General features: G+C 43.7%; 1 protein-coding gene across 1 annotated transcript in view; it reads right to left on the reverse strand.

The window, feature by feature from the left end:
• BDP1 (BDP1 general transcription factor IIIB subunit) overlaps positions 1-20,136 on the reverse strand; it is a 219,527-nt gene that overhangs the window by 198,278 nt on the left and 1,113 nt on the right. The window contains exons 2-3 of the mRNA XM_082243266.1: positions 8,506-9,073; positions 1,556-1,665 (exon numbers count right to left, since the gene is read on the reverse strand). Coding sequence (XP_082099392.1) covers positions 1,556-1,665; positions 8,506-9,073 — 678 coding nt within the window. The remainder of the gene's footprint in view (positions 1-1,555; positions 1,666-8,505; positions 9,074-20,136) is intronic.

Below are 20,136 nucleotides of genomic sequence, written 5' to 3' on the forward strand. Positions count from 1 at the left end.
AAGCCCTGGAAATATGTCTGATATACCTGGCAATGGTGAGGTGGGAGGCAGGATATACTCTACGAGAGCATATAGGGAGAACAAAATGGTATTCAGTTTAGAGAATAGAAGCTCTCGTGCAGGCTCTATCTATTAACACAGACCAGGTGACTCATCCCCACCCCACCCCCCCCCCCCCCCACTCCCTCGTCACAGCATTTGATTGACAGCACCAGGAGCTAAAGGTTCTGCTGCTATCAATCTGCCCCTTGAGGAGGGATACAGCAGCCACTGCTCTTGTGCACATCGCGGGATCAGGCTCAGTCTAGTATAAGGGGGGGATGGGGAGATCCTGCAGCACCAAAGGTATTTTACCCTAATGCAAGGTAAAAAAAAAAACCCTAAAGGCTTTAGAACCACTTTGAATCACTATAATGTTAATACAAAAAAATATATGTTGTTCTAGTGACAGGGTATTGTAAAAGTTTTGGCCAGAATGCTACCTAACTACTTGCCGACCGCCCCACGCAGATTTACTGTGGCAGGGTGGCTCGGCTGCGCATAATCACGTAGATGTACATGATTATGTGCACGCGGTGTCGGCGGCATGCGCGTGCCGCCAAGACTGCGCTCCCGCTGTGCCTCCCGTGATTGTCATAGAAACTGACAGAAGACCTGCCTGCTTATGTAAACAAAGCAGGCGGGTCTTCTGTCACACAGGCAGAGAGAGATCAGGAGTTTCAGCTAAGCTGAAACCCCGATCTCTTTGTGCCTGTCAGAGCCCTCCCCCCCTCACAGTCAGTAAGCATTATTAGGCATACATTAACCCCTTTTATCACCCCCAGTGTTAACCCTGTCCCTGCCAGTGTCATTTATACAGTAAGTGCATATTTAGAATTGATTACTGTCTTAATGTCACTGATCCCCAAAAAATGTCAGTTAGGGGTCCGATCTGTCCGCCGCAATGTCGCAGTCCCACTAAAAATCCCTGATTGCCGACATTACTAATAAAAAAAAAAAAGTCCAAAAATGTATCCCGTAGTTTGTAAAAGCTATAACTTTTGCGCAAACCAATTAAAATGCACTTTTTGGGGATTTGTTTTACCAAAAATATGTAAACAGAATACAAATTGGCCTAAACTGATAAAAAAAAAATGGATTTTTTAATTTTTTTATTGGGAATGTTTTATAGCATAAAGTTAAAAATATTGTGCATTTTTCAAAATTCTCGCTATTTTTTTTTGTTTATAGCGCAAAATCTAAAAACCGCAGAGGTGATCAAATACACCAAAAGCTCTATTTGTGTTAAAAAAGACGGAGCAATTTTTTGTTAAAGTAACGCAGTGCCGAATCGCAAAAAATGGCCTGGTCATTAAGGGGGTAAAACCTTCCGGAGCTGAAGTGGTTAAACTGATTTCAGACCCAAATATAAATTAAATGCTATTTAAAATCTATAAAATTCATTAGGATAACTGACACATTTCAATAATCTACTGTAAATCTGCAGTTTAAAAAAAAAAAAAAATACAAAGCACAAAAGATTACAGTTGTCTTCAAAAGGCAATAAAAAACTTACTTCATAGGATTGCTTTCAGGAATGAAGTATATGAAATCTCTCATCACCATCTTGGATCGTTCTAGCTCTCCTATGTTGGTTGTAACTGGATGCTTTGCCTTCCGTTCTTTCTGCATTGAACAAAACAGCACTATTAGCCATAAATATTTAACTTTTTTTTAAGTTTATATGTCTTTAAAAAGTCTTACATACTAAAGGAAATGTCTCAGTTAAAACGGAACTAAAAGTTGCACTATTACATACTGTGAGCAGGCAGGCACATTAAAAGAGAGACATGCATTGTCTCTTCTACAATAAAATGCACCTACCTGTCTCTGCTCACAGCGGAGCTCACCTTTCAGCGGCCGGCTCAGTCCCTGTGTGATGGAATGACTAGCTATTGTGCATGCACAGGAGTGATGTCATCCACCGCCGGCCAATGAAGATAGACAAAAATTGGCACACAGGAGGAGAAGATGACAGCATTGACCAGAGACAGGTCCAAGGGAGGAAATGTATTGTTTCCTTTTAGAGGTGAACCAAACAGAAATCTTTGTGCCGAAACCAAAAAATGACAGTTAAAAAAAAAAAAAAAAAAAAAACTTACCGTTAGTTCACCGGTAACGGCTTTTCTCTTAAATCCTTCCAGGACGGCCTACATTTGGGAGATTGTGGCTCCGCCTCACAGGAAACACAACTAATTTGCAGCTGTTTAAAACGGTCCCACCCATCCTTAGCTCCAGTAATAGGAAAGTAGTTTCCAACCGAACTTTAAGGAATATAGTCAAACAGCTACATATAAATACATATACATTTATATATACATATTCTTTTAGAACTCACCACCACATAGGGCGGGAAGTAGGCCGGCCGTCCTGGAAGGATTTAAGAGAAAAGCCGTTACCGGTGAACTAACGGTAAGTTTTCTCCTTTCATCCTTCCAGGACGGCCTACATTTGGGAGGATAATAAAGGAATCCATACTGGCCTACCTTAGAGATTGAGGGTTTTGATGCTTGTAAACCCTTCCTTGGTCCAGAATACAGAACCAATAAGTGACTAGATCTTCTAAAACTCTTGGTTCTTTCTAGATATGCTAGAAGGCATCTTCTTACATCTAAGCAATGGAATTTTACTTCTTTTGCACACTTAGGTTTCTCACAAAATGAAGGGAGCACCATCTCTTGATTCTTATGAAAAGATGACACTACCTTGGGCAGGTACAGTGCATCTGGTTTAAGAATCACCCTATCTTGGAGAATTCTCATAAAGGGTTCTTTCATGGATAAGCTTTGCAAATCTCCCACTCTCCTGGCTGTGGTGATTGCTAACAAAAAAGTTAATTTAATAGACCAAATGTTTAAACTAATTTTGTTTAAGGGTTCAAACGCTTCACTAGATAGCGCCTCTAGTACTAGCGTTAAGTTCCAGGCTGGAACAATAGTTCTGTTCATTGGAGATACCCTACTCCGAGCCAACAGAAATCTTTTAATTAAAGGTTCTTGGGCTAACCTTTTGTCTAAAAAAACAAAGTGCTGCTATCTGTACTTTAAGGGTGTTCACCGCCACCCCCTTATCTACCCCATCCTGTAAAAAATCCAGGATCCTTGGGGTTGAGGCAGAGGAATCCTTCTTCTGACTCTGCCAAGTACAAAAAGTTTTCCAGATTTTGGAATACATTTTTCTAGTTACTGGCTTTCTACTAGAAAGGAGGGTCTCAATGACTCTGTCTGAGCATCCTTTTTCTTTTAATATTTGGCGTTCCCTATCCAGATAGTTGATCTGGGGGGAATCAGAGTTCCTTGCAGTGACCGCTCTAGTATTTTCCAAAGAACTGTCACAAATAGAGATACCAGGGTTGCAAATCACATCGTTTTTTGCGACCATGCTCTGTGACTCTGCAGAACTCTCGATATTAAATGTTGTAGTGGAAAGGCATAGGTTTGCTTGAACGGCCCAGGTAGTACTGGGGTCTCTAAGCCCAGCATATCCTTCTGTACTATCAGAAGGGGGAACTGCTCTACTTTTTGGCTCTTCTGCATGACAAACATGTCCACTCCTGATTGACAATTTTATTGGACCAGGTGTTAGAGAATTGTGGGGTTCAGTTCCCATTCTACCTGTTGGGTGAGACGGTAACTGATTCCCAATAGATCTGCTGATTTTTGCCAGATCCCCATATCGTCCAGACATGGGACCCACCTTTGGCCTAGTAGGTACAGAAGACCTACTACCTTGACCCAAATTTTTATAAAGATCCTTGGATTTGCTGCCAAGCAAAGAGGAGAAACTCTGGGCTGCCTGAGAAATGCTTGATGTTTCCCGCACATTGTAATGTGTAGGTAAGCATTTCTTACATCCAACATTGTCATACAGACATTTTGGTACAGATTTTTTCTGACCATGAACATGTTCACCCTGGAGAACTAAGGGACAGGTCATAGTTAACTTTGGTACCAGTTGTGAGACCAACTCCAATTGGTACCCTTCCCGATGCAGAAAGTAGGGACTGGCAGAGATGTTTTTCCCATTGGGAAGCAAAATGGGTCAGTCTGCCCCCTACACTGACGCTGACGTCAGTTAGATTCTTTGGGTTTAGGCCCAGGTTTGAGGAACAACAAATTGTCCCCTTGTTTTCCTTTTCCAGAGCCCTTCTTCCTGGCCTTGAATGGTCTTTTTTGATTCTTGCCTTGGAAGTTTTGAAAGGAATATCTTCCTGATTTATCCTTTCTCTTGGTGGGGAACTTTTTCCCCTTTTCTGCGGATCTGGACAAGGTATCATCAAGTCCTGAACCGAACAGTAATGAACCTTCAAAAGGCAGGGCACAAAGTCTTACTTTAGAGTTTGTATCACCTTCCCAAGCTTTGACTCAAAGCGCCCTTCTAGCAGAATTTACTAATGCTGCTGTTTTAGCAGATGATGCTAATGACTCCACAGCTGCGTCTGCTAAATAGGACGCAGCTTTACTAATCATGTTCAAGGAATCTATCAGATCTTGTGATCCTGCCATACTGCGGACACGTTTTAACAGTTCCTTAAGCCAAAAGTCTGTATTCCTGGCCATACAGGTATCAGCTAAGGCTATAGTTGTATTATATGCATTTGAATCCCAGGCTTTACTTAAAGCGGATTCAATCCTGCGATCCATGGGATCTGTAATATGCCTGGCATTTTCAAAGGACAAATCTGTTCCTTTTGATAACTGTGCCAGGGGAGCATCAAGTTTAGGGTTTTTTAAATACCTCTAAATCCTGAGGCTCAAAGGGAAACCTTCTTTTCCGGTTTTCTGGTCTGGAAAAGGCATGTGTAGGTACCTTCCATTCCTGATGTATTATGTCTTTTAATGACTGGTGAATGGGAATGGTTCTGTACTGGGCTTTCCCCAAGCCTTTGTACACTTTGTCTTTGCAAGAAGACTTCTTTGCTGGAATAGAAATCTCTTCAGTGTCATATACCACTTTGAGAAGACCCTGCATATATTCCAAGGAAAAAAGATTTTTAACTTTTTTCCCCCTCACTGTTATTTTCTGAGTCCTCATCTGAACTTGAAGGGTCTCTTAAATAACTAGAACCCTCTTCTGGATCCTCCTGTTCCCTAACCTGAGTTGAGGGAATGGATAGATTATCTTCCCAGAGGGATGGGGGCCCCCATAGACCCCCCAGCGTCTTGGGAGGATGCATTATCTGCTCCTTCCATTGCTGGGACTAGAGGGATAGCTGCTGTAGCCTTAAAGGACTGAACAGCAGCTGCCATTTCCTCCTTCATAGATTTAAGCAAATCTTTCATAAGGTCCTGCCCTGCCAATTTATTAATGCAAGTCTGGCATAAGGGCTTTGTGTAAGACTTAGATAACCTAACCCCGCATTCCCCACATTTTTTAGTTGAGGATAGGGGTCTGGCAGGGGCTTCCTGTGCCGGTGGTGTACCTGTGACAACACATGAAAAAAACAAGAAGAGGGGACACCATGAAGCGACAATCTTCTTGCCTATCACTACGGCAATATACAGGAAAAGCATGGCATGGCATACCTGTCACTAATAGACAGCAGTGGGCCGCCATCGGTATCACTTACCCGATCCTGTCACCACCTGCGTTGCCGCTTTCTCCCCTGTGAGGACTGCGGCTGCTTGTGTCTCTTTTTGGGGCTTCCACCCTCTCGGAGTCGGAGAGTCAGCCATGGTAGTACCGAGTTCGCTCCGATCCGGCGTCTCCTCCACGCTGGGTTTCTTCCGGGAGTCAGCCGCTCCGCCCCTTCCGCCAGAACTTCCTGTCTCCATAGCGAGGCTTGGGGCTCACCGCTCGGCGGGAAATTCGAAATCCTTTACCGCCAGCGAAGTGAATGGAGGAGACTTCCTGTAGAGACTAGCAGGACTTCAGGTATGAGGGACCTTCACCACAAGGTAAGCCGCACTACCTGGTATGTTGGCGACCTGGAAGCTCCTTTTCCAAGGATACAGCTAGGGAGGAACCTGCTATTAGGCCGACCGAAGCTGCCTTCCAGGGGTACCGTTTTGGCCAGCTATTTGCCTCAGGTTAGTAAAAAACAAACTTTCCGATGTGAGGTTGGAAACACAACTGAACTGGAGCTAAGGATGGGTGGGACCCTTTTAAACAAATGCAAATTAGTTGTGTTTCCTGTGAGGCGGAGCCACAATCTCCCAAATGTAGGCCGTCCTGGAAGGATGAAAGGAGAAAATATGATTATATATATATATATATATATATATATATATATATAAAAATTGTATTATATTCGACTTTTTAATTAATATCATGAATTTAAATAAATATGATTTTTTTGTCCTTCATTAATCTGCACCATTAGAGCAAGAAAAGCTCAAGAAAAATGCATCCTCTAAAAATTCTATGTATGTCTTCACACTGGTCAGTTGCTTAGAGCATTTTTGGTCAGTTAAAAAAAAAAAAAACGCACCTTCCTGTTGAAATGCAATGAAAACACAGCTATCAATAAAACGCACTGATATTACATTTTTTAGTCACAAGACCTATAAAAAACACATCGTAAGCGCAGTAAAATCGTGGTGAAATTGCAGCGAAATCACTACTGTTTTTGGCGCCATTTCTCTGTTTGGCAAACGGCCGATAACACCATTTTCGGCTGTCGAAAGTTCAGTGCATCTCTATTTCTTTTAGTTCCACTTTAAACATTATCTGTGTTTTGGGCTTTTTAAGTAACCTTCAGGTCAAAATTGGACATTATAAAGAATAAGTTCACCTTTTCTAACATGTTACACCCATATTCAGGTGTAACATGTTGGTGCTGTAGCTGCCCCCGCCCGATCCCCGATGTGACAGCAAACCGGGGGGTCTTCTCCCAGTGTCTGCTGCCACAAATGAAAAAAATAAAAAAACAGACGTGGCCGTACAGGGCTCCGTCTACCCGGCCGCATCATTCACTCACAGTGTTCTATTATTGGGAAACTACAGACAGCCTTTGTGGCGGTTGGCTTGTAGTTCTCAATAAAACTACCATGGTGCAGTTGAGCGCTGTAGTAGTTCATTAAAAAAGTTCCTGTCAGTGTGTAACTGAATGCTCGTACAAGGGACGAGCACACAGCTTACACACAGACAGCCAGCAAGAACCCTGCATAGCATCCACAATGAAAAAGATTAACTTATCCTTTAATACATGGGTGAACTACAGGAGCAAAAAAACTTTTGTCTTAACATATTCCTTTATAGAAGCAAAGAATATAAATCGACTGTGTGCACCAAATAACCTTGCAACCCAAGTATTACTTTTTAAAGGAGAGGCGATATCATCACTGTGCTGGGCATAGCCTGTACAGAGAGCAAAGCCATGGATGGGACCTAGCTGATTCCCCCACTACAGACTATCTGCAGAAAACTACTGGGGAGTGGTGTATACAAGATCAGCCAACCTGCACAATGATTGACAGCAACATAGACCGGCCTTTATAAGAGGAAGCTCCAGCACAAAAACAGAGCGCAAGTTGATTAATGCTTAACAACGTGCCCAGACTTGCAAAAAAAAAAGAAAAAAAAACAAGAACAAACATGCCTCATGTATTCAGACAATATATTTGTAGCCTAGATTTCAGCTTTAGGGCTCTTTCACACGGGCGGTCCGATCAGATCCGCCTGTCAGTTTTTTAGGCGGATCTGATCAGATGCCCCATTCAGCCCTATGGAGCAGCAGATGTCAGCGGTGACATGTCCGCTGACACCCGCTGCCATCCGCATCCGATCCTGTCCGTGAAATCCGGACGGATGGAAACCCTGTTTTCCATCCGTCCTGGGGATCGGATCGGAGCGGACAGGCGGTCCGCTCTCATCCGATTCCCCATAGAGAGCAGCGGGGGCTCTGACACCTCCCTCTCCGCACTGCAAGCGGAGACGGAGCTGTCATCCGCCGGCTCAGCGGGGATCGCAGATCGATCCCCGCTGAGCAGCACGGATCCGCCTACGGAGGCGGACCGTGTGAAAGAGCCCTTAAACTGCAACTGTCTGCAAAAAAACCTTAAAACCTGCTCTTAGCGCTCTGGCAGCAGATAAGGTAAGCAAGAGAGTGGAAATCAGACTACTTATCTTCCTTTTACAGAAAACTTATTGCTCTGCCTAGCATGGAGAAAATTACAAACAACTATTCTTGCAGGGCTACACACATAGATAAAATCAACAGATTTCCCCATCCATGTTATACAGCTTGGATGGAGGCATCTCCTCCTCCAACTACTGTAGTAGTAAAGCCACTGCACCCACAGCTGCCTGAATACCCAAACAGCGACTACTGCATATGATGGAATGCAGACACTATTCGGCCATATATTGTCCTCCTGGGTCATCCATTTTTTTTAAACCAACTTTTGTTGAGTCAAGTGTTGCCAACAGGGTTACCCACAGCTTGAAAATGAGTGGATTCTGCAGGAATTGGTCATAATTTGAGCCATGTATGGCTGAAAGAAGGACAAATAAATATATACTCACTCTTTCTTTCCGTAACTCATCTTTAAGCAACTCTCGTAATTTTTGTGCTCTTCGAAGGCGTACTTTCTCCAGGTTACCAGAAGCAACAAGCATTTTAGGTGTACTTTTTTTACATTCGTTGGGAGAAGATTTCTGGGAGGGCCTTTCTTTCAGAGGACTGAACTCTTCCTTCTGTGTAAAGTCCACACTTTTTACAGGACTCGGCTCAGGGTGTTTAAGGGAAGCTTTCTTGAACGGAGAAAATTGGGGAACTTGAGGAATAGGAGTTCTCTTTTCAGGAAGTGTCACGTGTTGTCCCTGAGCTGCACTGTTAGAACCTTGTGGAGAGTTTGGCACCTTGACATTCTCCGGTGGAGACACTTCATCCTTACTTGGGACACTACTGACAGGTAAACCTGGAGGGCTTTCCACTTTCGGAGGTTTCTGCGAAGGGGTAACCGGAGCGGAAGTGGAAACTCGTGGTTTTGCAATGTTAGGCAAAGTAGAGATTCTTTTTCTCCTTTGAAGAGGTGCAATAGCTGGCTTGCTTGGCTCATTTTCACTGCTGGTTACAGCAGCCTTTTCAGGTCTGAAAAAAAAAAAAATCCAAGGGTAATAACATTTATTTTTATTACTTAAATGATTTCCTGATTAAAAAAAAAAAAAAAAAAAGAAATCAAGATCGAGATAGCCAATGCAATCAACAAAGAGGTGCTGCACATATCTAGGTCATATAATATACAATATATCAAGTGATACAAAAACATTAAAATAGGTTTTTACACATATCTAGTAAACAATATGCATTGATATTTTCAGGACCTTGTATTATAGGAAGGGTCAAGACCCAGCAAGTCAAGGCCTTATTATTTTCCTACAGTATTTTTCAGATTAATGACCAACATTCTTACAGAAGAAAGCACAGCTGACCTCACCATCCTCTGCACCGCTGATACTTCACTGCCCAATCACAGACTGGGAAATAGGAGGTATCTAAAGAACCCCAACGTCAGCAGCCATTTTTGCTACAGACATCTATCAAGTGGAAGGTACCACTGCACTTTTCATACCTAGCTGGAAAATGGCTTAGAACCCCCAAACATTATATAATTCTTTAAGCAGAGGCCTTAGAGAATAAAATAATGGGTGCTGCAATTTTTCATATCACACAGCAATTGCGTAGCCGTTTTTCAAACGCAAATGTTTTTGAAAAAATACGCTTTATTGAACTTGAGAGAATACAAACACAATATAATACTGGATTTTTTGGTAAAATATAAAAAGAAATCTCACTTTGACGTTCGTGGTTATACCTCATGAGTGTTATCCAAATTTACATGTGCACATGGGACCGACTCGTGTGAACGGGGGGTGGTGGCATAGGGCGCTCTTTTTTTTTTTCTTTATTATTTTAGTTTTTTGTTTTTACACTGTACCTTTAGAGTCGGTTCACACTAAGGCGACACGACTCTGTACTACTTCAGGGGCGACTTGTGCATTGCCATGCACCATGACTTCGGAGCGACTTGTGCATTGCCATGCACCATGACTTCGGAGCGACTTGCAGGGACTTCACATAATGGAAGTCTATGCAAGTCGCTCCGAGGTCACCCCGAAGTAGTACAGGACCCTTTTTCTAAGTCAGACCTATTAGAACGGGTCCTGTAGCGGTCAATGGACCGCGAGGGAGCACGACTTGTCAGGCTGACAAGTCGCCTAACAAGTCGTGCTAGTGTGGACCGGCTCTAAATTTTTTTTTAAATCACTTTTATTGCTTTTTACAAAAAGATGATCCCTTGTAACAGTATGGGCCAGAGGAGAACCCCCAATGGGACTTTTAAGGTCTTAGACAATCATTTGCTACTAAAGTAGCAGTGAGAAAATAGTAGTAATAGTTTTATATAAAAAAATATACATTTTATTACAAAGATATTAAAAGGACAAAAAACACATATATAGAACATGTAAAGACAAAACCATAGGGTGGCTAACCCAAAAATGACCACATCACGTAAATAGGGTACATAATAGAAAAACAGACAAATGCCGTAGGGATAGATACACGATTGTGGAGGTTATCCGTCTTCAGGGGTGTTGTACATTATGGTGTGGAGTATATAGTACCTATGGTGATGCTTAGGTCAATTATACATAGCCCAAAATTAAAAACATATGTACACAGGGCCGGTCTCTGGAAGGTTTTGGAGGTGGAACATCATGATCCCAAACGCAGCAAGGTGGGAGGCACACACAAGAGGTCAACGAGACCACAAAAGGAAGGCAGGCAAGACACCAGGCCAGAGATGTTAACCACTTAAGCCCCGGAAGATTTTACCCCATTCCTGACCAGGCACTATTTTGCGATTCGGCGCTGCGTGAATTTAACAGACAATTGCGCGGTCGTGCGACGCTGTACCCAAACGAATTTGACGTCCTTTTTTTCCCACAAACAAAGCTTTCTTTTGGTGGTATTTGATCACCTGTGCGATTTTTTGATCATGCGCTATAAACAAAAAAAGAGCGTAAATTTTGAAAAAATAACAATATTTTTGAAAATTTTTTTTAAGGAGGGTAGAGAGGCGCATCATTTACATCCCACCATCCATCCATTCTATCCCACAAGAGGTCCCTATTATACCTAAGGAGTTTTCTAACACGTTCATAAGAGTGTGCATTAAGGTGAGCGGCCACTGCACACACTTATTTGGATTCACTGGAGCGATACGATTTTTCTGCTGGCAACTTATTTTGGAATCACAGCCTCACTTGCTATGTTTATGGAACTTTCACTATAAACTCATTTTTGTTAGCACATTGTTGGTGCACTGGTTCAGTATTTATTTGGACATTTTTTTGTATTTATTATCGACCTATTACCATATATTGCCACTGCGCACATATTTTCTTTTATCCACTGGAGTGATATAGTTTTTTGGAATCACAGTCTACCACCGGTGTTATTTTTGGAACTATCACTGTCAAACCACTTTCCGTTAGCACAATATTTGTGCACTACTTCATCACCTACTGGGCACTTCTTGTGCATTTATTATTAATACTGCATTTATCACATTTATGCATTTGCATTCATTATTAATTCTATATATCATTATCTGTTTTGAACATCTTCTGCCTTTTTGCATACGTTTAAGAATTAGCGCTGATTTCGTCCATTGTTTTTCTCATTCTGTCTTACGGTGGGGACACCGAATAGAATTGGCTGCTTTTTCTACCTTATTCTATTCTTTCAATTTTTTTTAGTTTTCATCAAAATTTATTTGGCACATATTGTTGGCTCCGCTCACTCCATCTTACCCCTCAGGTAGCGCGTTGGCTCTCTCATCTTTCTGATTAACCAATTGCAACCACATACACACCGAGGGAGGAGTGGATTGAATCCACTTAAGGGCAAAAGCCTTACGGGCCATAAACATTGACTCCAGCAGCCTAGTTCTAGTATGTTGCGGCCACAGCTCCTCGTCCAACACCCCCAGTAAACATAACAGGGGGGTGCACGGCACTGTATCAGATAGGACCGCAGACAAAACTTCGGTCACACTTTTCCAGTATCGAGCTATAACCGAACACTGCAACATGACGTGGGCGAAGTCCGCTCGCAGGCAGGTACATCTAGTGCATGTAGGGGCCAGCAGTCAGTGCATGGCGTGCAGCTGAACCGGAGTCAAATAGGATTGATGAAACATGTAAAGATGTATCAGTTTAGGGTTAACTGCTGGGGAGCCTGAGAGATGCAAGGAACACGCCCCCTCCCAGTCCTCATCCGACAAATCAGGGACAAGTTGTTGCCACTTGGTGTGGACTGCTAGTGGGGTTTTATTAATTGAGGCTGATATAAAGTGTAGGTAGATTGTGGAGATAAGCCCCCTGGTTCCCTGAGATTGCAAAATTCCTATCAGCGGGTAATCAGAGAGGCCAACCTCATTAGATCCAAACTGGGAGTGGAGTGCATGGCGGAGCTGGAGATATCTATAAAATGCATTATGGGGAAGATCACACCTATCGTGTAATGACTGAAAAGGGACTACAACCTTCCTTTCATATACATCCCCCAAGGTAGTAACTCCCCTACACTCCCAGAACCGGAAATCCAAAAACGATTGGCGACCATGGGAACATTGGGTTATGCCAGAGGCAGAGCTAAGTCAATGTCACCAGAGTCCACAATCTTCTTTGCTTCCTGCCACACCGCCCTGGCCATTGTGCGCATTGGAATGAGGCGTCCCCCCAGAGTCCTGGCCGGGGGCCTCCAAGGCCACCAACAAGTCCTTCAGTCCAAACACCTGTGTAAGATAAGATTCAACCACAACCGGAGTAGTCGGAGCCAACCAATCCGACAGATGGCTCAACTGTCCCGCTAAATAATAGTAGTGCATATTGGGCAGTGCCATACCAGCTTCCGCTTTAGGGCGCTGTAGAGTGGAGAGCTTAAGCTTATGTCTGGTATTGGCCCAAACAAAAGACACAAAAAGTGAGTCCAGGGATTTAAAAAATTATTTAGGAACCGATAAAGGAACATTGGAGGTCACATATAGTCATTTAGGTAGTATAGTTTGATTTCTTGACTAAATGATAAACCATCAACTCTCAGCATTCAAGCAGCTCTACCGGGGTCACTTTAAGAATCTTTCATTACTGAAAACACAGAAAGCATACACTAAGGCCCCTTTCACACGGAGCGGACCGTATTGCGTTCCGCTCCGGCACTTTTTTTTTTTTTTTTCACGGACACAGATGAAATTTGTGTCATCCGGTCCCTATGTCCGCGTATCATCCCATCCATTTGCGGATGATATACGGACATAATGCATGTCTATGGGATTGCGGATGTCAGCGGATGACACCGCTGACATCTGATTTTGCATCCTGTTTTTTAAACAGAAGAAAAGATCGGGTTCTGTTCCGTTCCAAAAAACGGAACAGAACTGAAAGGACGCAAATCGGATGTCAGCGGATGGTCATCCGCAATCCCATTGACATGCATTATGTCTGTATATCACCAGCAAACGGATGGGGTGATATACGGACATACGGAACGCCCGTGTGAAAGGGGCCTAAAGATGCATTTAGCCTTCAAGACAGAACACACAAGCTGTAACTAGGGATTACAGAAGCACAGCGAAAAGAACACAGGAGAAAATTTCATCACAGTCATTTAACCACCTGACCTCTGGAAGATTTTACCCCCTTCATGACCAGGCCATTTTTTGCTATTCGGCACTGCGCTACTTTAACTGACATTTGCACAGTTATGTAACTGTACCAAAATTTATATAACATTTTTTCACACAAATAGAGCTTTCTTTTGGTGGTATTTGTTTACCACTGTTTTTTTTTTTTTTTTTTTTATTAAAAAAAAAAAAAAACACAAACACACAATATTTTTTACTTTCTGTTATAAAACATATCCAATAATAAAAAATAAAAATTCTTCACAAATTTAGGCTAAAATGTATTGTGCTACATGTCTTTGGTAAAAAAAAAAAAAAAAAAATCCCAATAAGTGTATGTTGCAGGATGTCAAAAAGAAAAAGAAATAGCTGTTCTGCATAGAGAGCAACGTATTTTTTTTTTTTTTTTTTTTATCAACACAGAGCTCTCTTCTGTCATTCGCTCAGTAAATCAGCAGATTTATGGCCGGGACACGCTGATCGGCTTGTGCTACAGCGAATGACAGTAAGTGGACGTGTGTGCCCCCTACCCAGAAGGGCTGGATCACTTTCTGCTCACGTTTTTTTTTGGGGGTTTTGATAGATACCCGCTCCTATTGCCTAGGCAATCCAAGTGAAAGTTCTCCTTCCCCGCAGCCTTCTGGGACACATCACAGGTCTCAGGAGACTGTGGAACCATTCAGAAAGCACAGCGCAACTCACATTAACACAGTGGGCAGCCGGCTGTGAAGCCACAGGGAATCACAGCTGGCCACAGTTAAGATGCTAGCGTCGGGGACCCGAAAACCAAAAGTAATGGACCTGGGTGAGCACAGCACTGGATGCCTGGGCAGGTTAGTGTCTGTTTAATAAAAGTCAGCAGCTACAGTATTTGTAGCTGCTGACTTTTAATTTCCACACATATGACTGAAGCTCCTCTTTAAGATTTATGCTTTTTATACATTCAGTGGCTCTGATAATAAATCAGACAAATCTAATAAAAGGCCATAACCAGGAATGTGTTCCAAGACACATGAAAGTCACAGCAGTGGAGTAAGCACATAATAAGCATTCAAAGAATATTGCATCAGCAAGTCCCATCTATAAATGTGCTCATGCAATCTCATGAAAGAGAAACTCTTTAGCTTTACCATTCCACCACATAAAAAAAAAAAAAAAAGCACTAAAGTGATATAATTTTAGCCAGAAGACTTTTTATTTTGGAATAAATTTTATGAACGCATGCAAATTACTTAAACGTTGCATTGAGAGAAAAAGAAAAGTCTTAATAAATAATACTGGAGGACAGACAATGCCAAAACACTCTTCATCTTCAGCTTTAGGCTACGCTTACATGTGGTCATAGCGGATCACAGGCAAAATCACCGCGATTATGCCCGCGCTCCGGAATCATTACAAATCGCGGGACGCCTGTGCGATGCCTGTGATTTGCAATGGCACCCAAACGCTGTGCGACGTTGCCGCGATTTACGCCTGCCGAATCGCGGTAACATCGCACAAACAGAATCGCGGGACGCATGACGCACAAAATAAGCTCATGTACCTTTTTGGGCTTCATGCGTCCCGCGATTCTGTTTGCGGAAATCGCCGCAACATCGCCCAGTGTTTGGGGTGCCATTGCAAATCACAGGCATCCCGCAATTTGCAATGATTCCGGATTGCGGGCAGAACCGCAGTGATTCTGCCCGCGATCCGCTACTCCCACATGTGAACGTAGCCTTACTTTTCCTCCAAGTCACATAGATATCATATATGTTTAAAAAGCAAATTTTGTTGATTATATATTGGGGTAAATTTATGTGGGTGCAAAAACTGCATAAATGTTGTGTTGGGAAACAATTAGCCCCCATTCACACTGGGGCGACGCTACTTCGCACCGCGACCTCCGAGGTCGCGGTGCGAGCAGCGCGCCGCTACCTCGGAGCGGCCGCCACGGACTTCGTAACATTGAAGTCTATGGCGGTCGCCTCCTGGTCGCCCCAAAGAAGCTCCGGACCCTTTTTCTGAGTCGGAGCGACTTGTGTCGCTCCTATCAGAACGGGTCCGCAGCTTCCCTATGGGAGGCGACCTGCGGCGACCTGTGAGGCGACCAGGTCGCCTCACAGGTCGCCCCAGTGTGAATGGGGGCTTACAGGAAAATAAATGTTTTCAATTTTTTTGTTTTTTATTATTTTTATTAAAAAGCAAGGAAATAAAAATATACAAAATTAAAGCCCTGTTTGATCCCAAGAAAAAAAGCGATGTACAATACAATAAAGGTAGACTACTAGGAAAAACGTAAAGCTAAAAGATATAATGCTCGGAACAGGAACATTGTGAAATGGGGTCCCGGCACTTCTGAGCCACAGTGTTTATTGTTAGTGGCCACCGGCAAAAATTGCTTAAAAAATCTGACATGCTGGTTTTACCCAAGTTGTTGATTCATTTGCATACAATCAGCCAGCCCATACAGCAGTAGTTGGGACAGAAGCCAGACGTTCAGCCGGCTTCTGTCGAAGGGGCATGACCAAAAAAGCCTGGCATCTGATCAGAGGAGCCGCCCCCTGCCAGAACACAGTAGATCAGTGTGGGAGATCGCTGTACTAACATCAGATCGTTAGTACAGCGGCTCCTCCTGAGCGCTTCAGCTTTTTTTTTTTTTTCGTTTAGCCCGCTGGGTTGAATGAAAAACTCAGTGTATCAAGCTTTAGACATGCTTCGATGGTATCTTTAAGCAAAGGAGAGGTAGCTGAATATATTGTTGGATGCAATTTTTTCCAGGCCATCCCTGTGTTCCCAAAACTCATCACTGAATTTACGCTTGTAGTGGTTTTGTGGTAGTTGCATCCACATGGATGTCAAATTGGGAGCAGCGGCTGTGCTTGTGCAGCTGCTGCATCCAAACTAGTGATCGACTGATATAGTTTTTTTTTTTAATGCTGATACTTTGGTCATCGGATATCAGTATCGGCCAATATTTTCGGACATTTAAAAAAAGGGTTTGGTTTTTTTTTTTTATTCACTCACAGGTACTGCTGTGGAGGGATCTATGGGTCTAAAAGACCCCAAACCCCTCCTCTGCACTTAAGCCAAGATTAGCTGTTTTGAATGCTGTAATTTTTATTTAATTTGGCGCAGAGTACCCGGAAGTGATGTCATGACATCACTTTTGGGTTTTTTACATGGCATTCGGCTCTGATTGGGTCTTCTGTTCAGTGGCCATGGAGGTGGGACGGGAGACCCGGGCGATCTGCGGGGGGGGGGGGGGGGGGGGACGTCCTTGTAATGACAGCCGAGTGGCTTCTCAGCCGCATTGGTTGTCATTACAAGACAGCCGACCATCGGCTATGGACGCCGGTACTGGGGTGATGCCTCTAGCTGCAGTCATCACTCCGGTACAAGCACTTTCCCGAAATATCGGTAACCTCAGGGGCCGATTCGATATATCGGGGAAAGTGCAGATCGCCCCCGATATATCAGAGTTGCCGATAATTGGTCGATCCCTAATCCAAACTGACATGAAATGGATGGGATGCACGGAACACCTGCGCATTCCCATGCAGGTAAACACGGCCCCTGTAAGGGGTGCCCCATGTGGTCGAGGCTTTAAAGTGTTTGTTAAAGCGGAGTTCCGGGCAGAGAAACGTTTTTTTGTTGAACATACCCCCGGGACAGTCAGGGCTAGCACATTCCACAATGGCTAGCCTCTGATCTGTCCCGGTTCGCACTTACCTTTTAGAAGAAATACTTACTTAGAAATTTTCTTCCACAGCGTTTCCATCTCGGTTGTGGGCAGCTGAAGCCGGCGCGGTCCTCTTCTCTGTCTTCTTCCGCGTCTTCGTGTCCCAGAATGCACTGCACCGGCCCCTCTCGTCACTTCCGGCGCGGCGCCGCATTCCTAAACAGCTTCTGGGCATGCCCAGAAGCTGTTTAGCAGGGGAATGCGGCGTCGCCCGGAAATGACGAGTGGGGCCGGTGCGGCGCATTGATTCCTGGGACCTATGACGTTTAGCTCCCAGGAATCATCGCGAGGCAGGAAGTGACGGGGTGAGCCTCGGCGCTGGAGGAGGAAGCTGTCATAGGTGAGTATTTACGATCGTCAATAAAAAGGTGAGTAAACAAAAAAAAAAAAATAACTATCCAATTCCTTTTCAGGTGCGGCATACCTAGCGGAGGGGCACAAAAAAAAAAAATCTTTTTTGTGCCCGGAACTCTGCTTTAAGTCAGAAGGTGTTTTATCTAATGCATTAAGATAAAAAAAACCCTTTAGTGTACAGCAGCCCCCCTAATACTTACCTGAGCACATCTCACTCCAGCGATGTTGCAGGAGTGTCTCAGCTGCCTGGGACTCTCCCTCCTAATTGGCTGAGATGGCAGTGTGGTGCCATTGGCTCCCACTGCTGTCAAAGTCAGTGAGCCAATGAGGAGAAAAATGTGGCAGGGCAGACCTGTGGCTCTGGGTCTTAATGGACACAGGGAGCTGCGGCTCGGCTCGGGTGCCCCCATAGCAAGCTGCTCGCTGTGAGGGGCACTCAAAGGGAGGGGCCAGGAGCACTAAAGAGGAACCCGAGAATAGGAGGATCTGGGCTGCTCTGTGCAAAAAAACTACACAGAGCAGGTAAGTTTAACATCTTTATTTAAGAAAAAAAAAGAGAGAGACATTAGTATCACTTTAACATTTAAAAAAAAAAAAAAACTTGAGTGTCTATTTTAAAAATCAATTCCAGGTGTGGAAATGTCATACATACTCAAAGGACAAGAAACATTTTGTGGGATTTTCATTGTGCCAAAGAAATTGTGGATAAACCATTCATAGTATTATAGTATAAAACTTCATAATTTAATCATACACAGTTAAAATCATTCAAATAAAAATTAATACACAAGTTACATAGTCACTGGTGTATGGACATAGACAGTAGTGTCATGGAACATGTTCCTAACATGTTTCGCCCCCTAGGGCTTCTTCAGGGGTTTTGAAAACCACTATTGATATGGAAACACTTGTGACTGTTAATTGTCAATGACAAAGCCATCTGAACAGTGTAGGATATTGGGGTGTGGTGTGGCCAAGACTAAGAATGTGTGTATTTCTAAGTAGTCACCTGAGGGTGCCTAATTTCTGGACCAAGACTCATATCCGATATACATAAGCTCTGGAGCTGTCAGCGTGTTGTTTAGGTAACCCCCTCATGGCTCCAGGGCAACATGCTGACAGTTCCAGAGCTTATGTATACTGGATACTAATCTCGGTCCAGAAATTAGGCGCCCTTGGGTGACTACTTAGAAATACACACATTCTTAGTCTTGGCCACGCAGCACCCCAATATCCTTGCACTGTGCAGACGGCTTTGTCATTAATTAATGGCCACAGATGTTTCCATATCAATAATGGCCTTCAAATCCCCTGAAGAAGCCCTAAAGGGTGAAACATGTTGGGAACATGTACCACGACACTAACGTCTATGTGAATACGCCAGTGACTATGTAACATATGCATACAGATTTTTACTTGAATCAATAAAGGACGAAGTTTTATACTAGGAATGGCTTATCCACAATTTTTATAGCCCTGTGAAAATCCCACAAAATGTTTCTTGTCCTTTTTGAGTACCATTCCAGGAATGTGGTGCCTTATAGAGCGGTCACCCAACCACAATATAAATATATTTTATCCATAGTTAAGTTGGTCCAGCCTGTAAGTACCTATAAAAATCTGGCTGATCCCCCTTGAAATCACTGAATTAGACATTGTTACTCCAGTGATCTCCACTTGTTTCCAGGTCCCATCCTGATTGGCTGCCCTGCTGTACTGTGAACACAGGAGGTTGGCCGCTTGGCACAGGTCCAATTCAAGAAATGCTTTGTCCAATCTGAGAGAACGCTTTGCATTGATTCAGAATAATACAAAGCATTCTCTGGTTGACCTCCTGTGGTCAGTAATCATCTGGCCAGCTTCTCAGTACAAGCGGTGGAAGCAAGTGGAGATGTCATTGGGGGCGAGGGTCCACTTTCAGAGAAGTTGTCCACCCCTCCACCCTCTCTTAGCAATGCACATTGTTTTTTTGTTTTAAAGATGGTATTTGCGCTCTTCTCGTTTAGGCGAGACTTTGTGACCACCCCCCAGCATGTGCGCAGATGTGCCACAGATCTCAGATCCCGAGAGAGAGCCCTGGGGTACATCTGTGCATGCATCAGGGTACCTGGTATCTATGCAAAGAGCTAGAGCCCCCTGTCTGTGGGCATGTGCGGCATTTTCATGGGGCGCACACAGATGGGCTCTGGCAGGACCTGAAGCCCAAGCAGAGTGGACACATCTGCGCACATGCCATAATGGCGGCTTCTGGGGCGGAGCCACTTAGCCAGGCAGACTAGCTAGTGGTGTCTACTAGAGCAATTTCCAGCTTCCACAGGGAGCCAGTGACACGGTCCAAGCTGGATCAATATTAACCAATTGCCAACCGCCGCACGACTATTTACGGCG

The sequence above is a fragment of the Pelophylax lessonae genome (assembly GCF_965119305.1).
Source record: "Pelophylax lessonae genome assembly, chromosome: 1".
In the NCBI taxonomy this organism is placed as follows: Eukaryota; Metazoa; Chordata; class Amphibia; order Anura; family Ranidae; genus Pelophylax; species Pelophylax lessonae.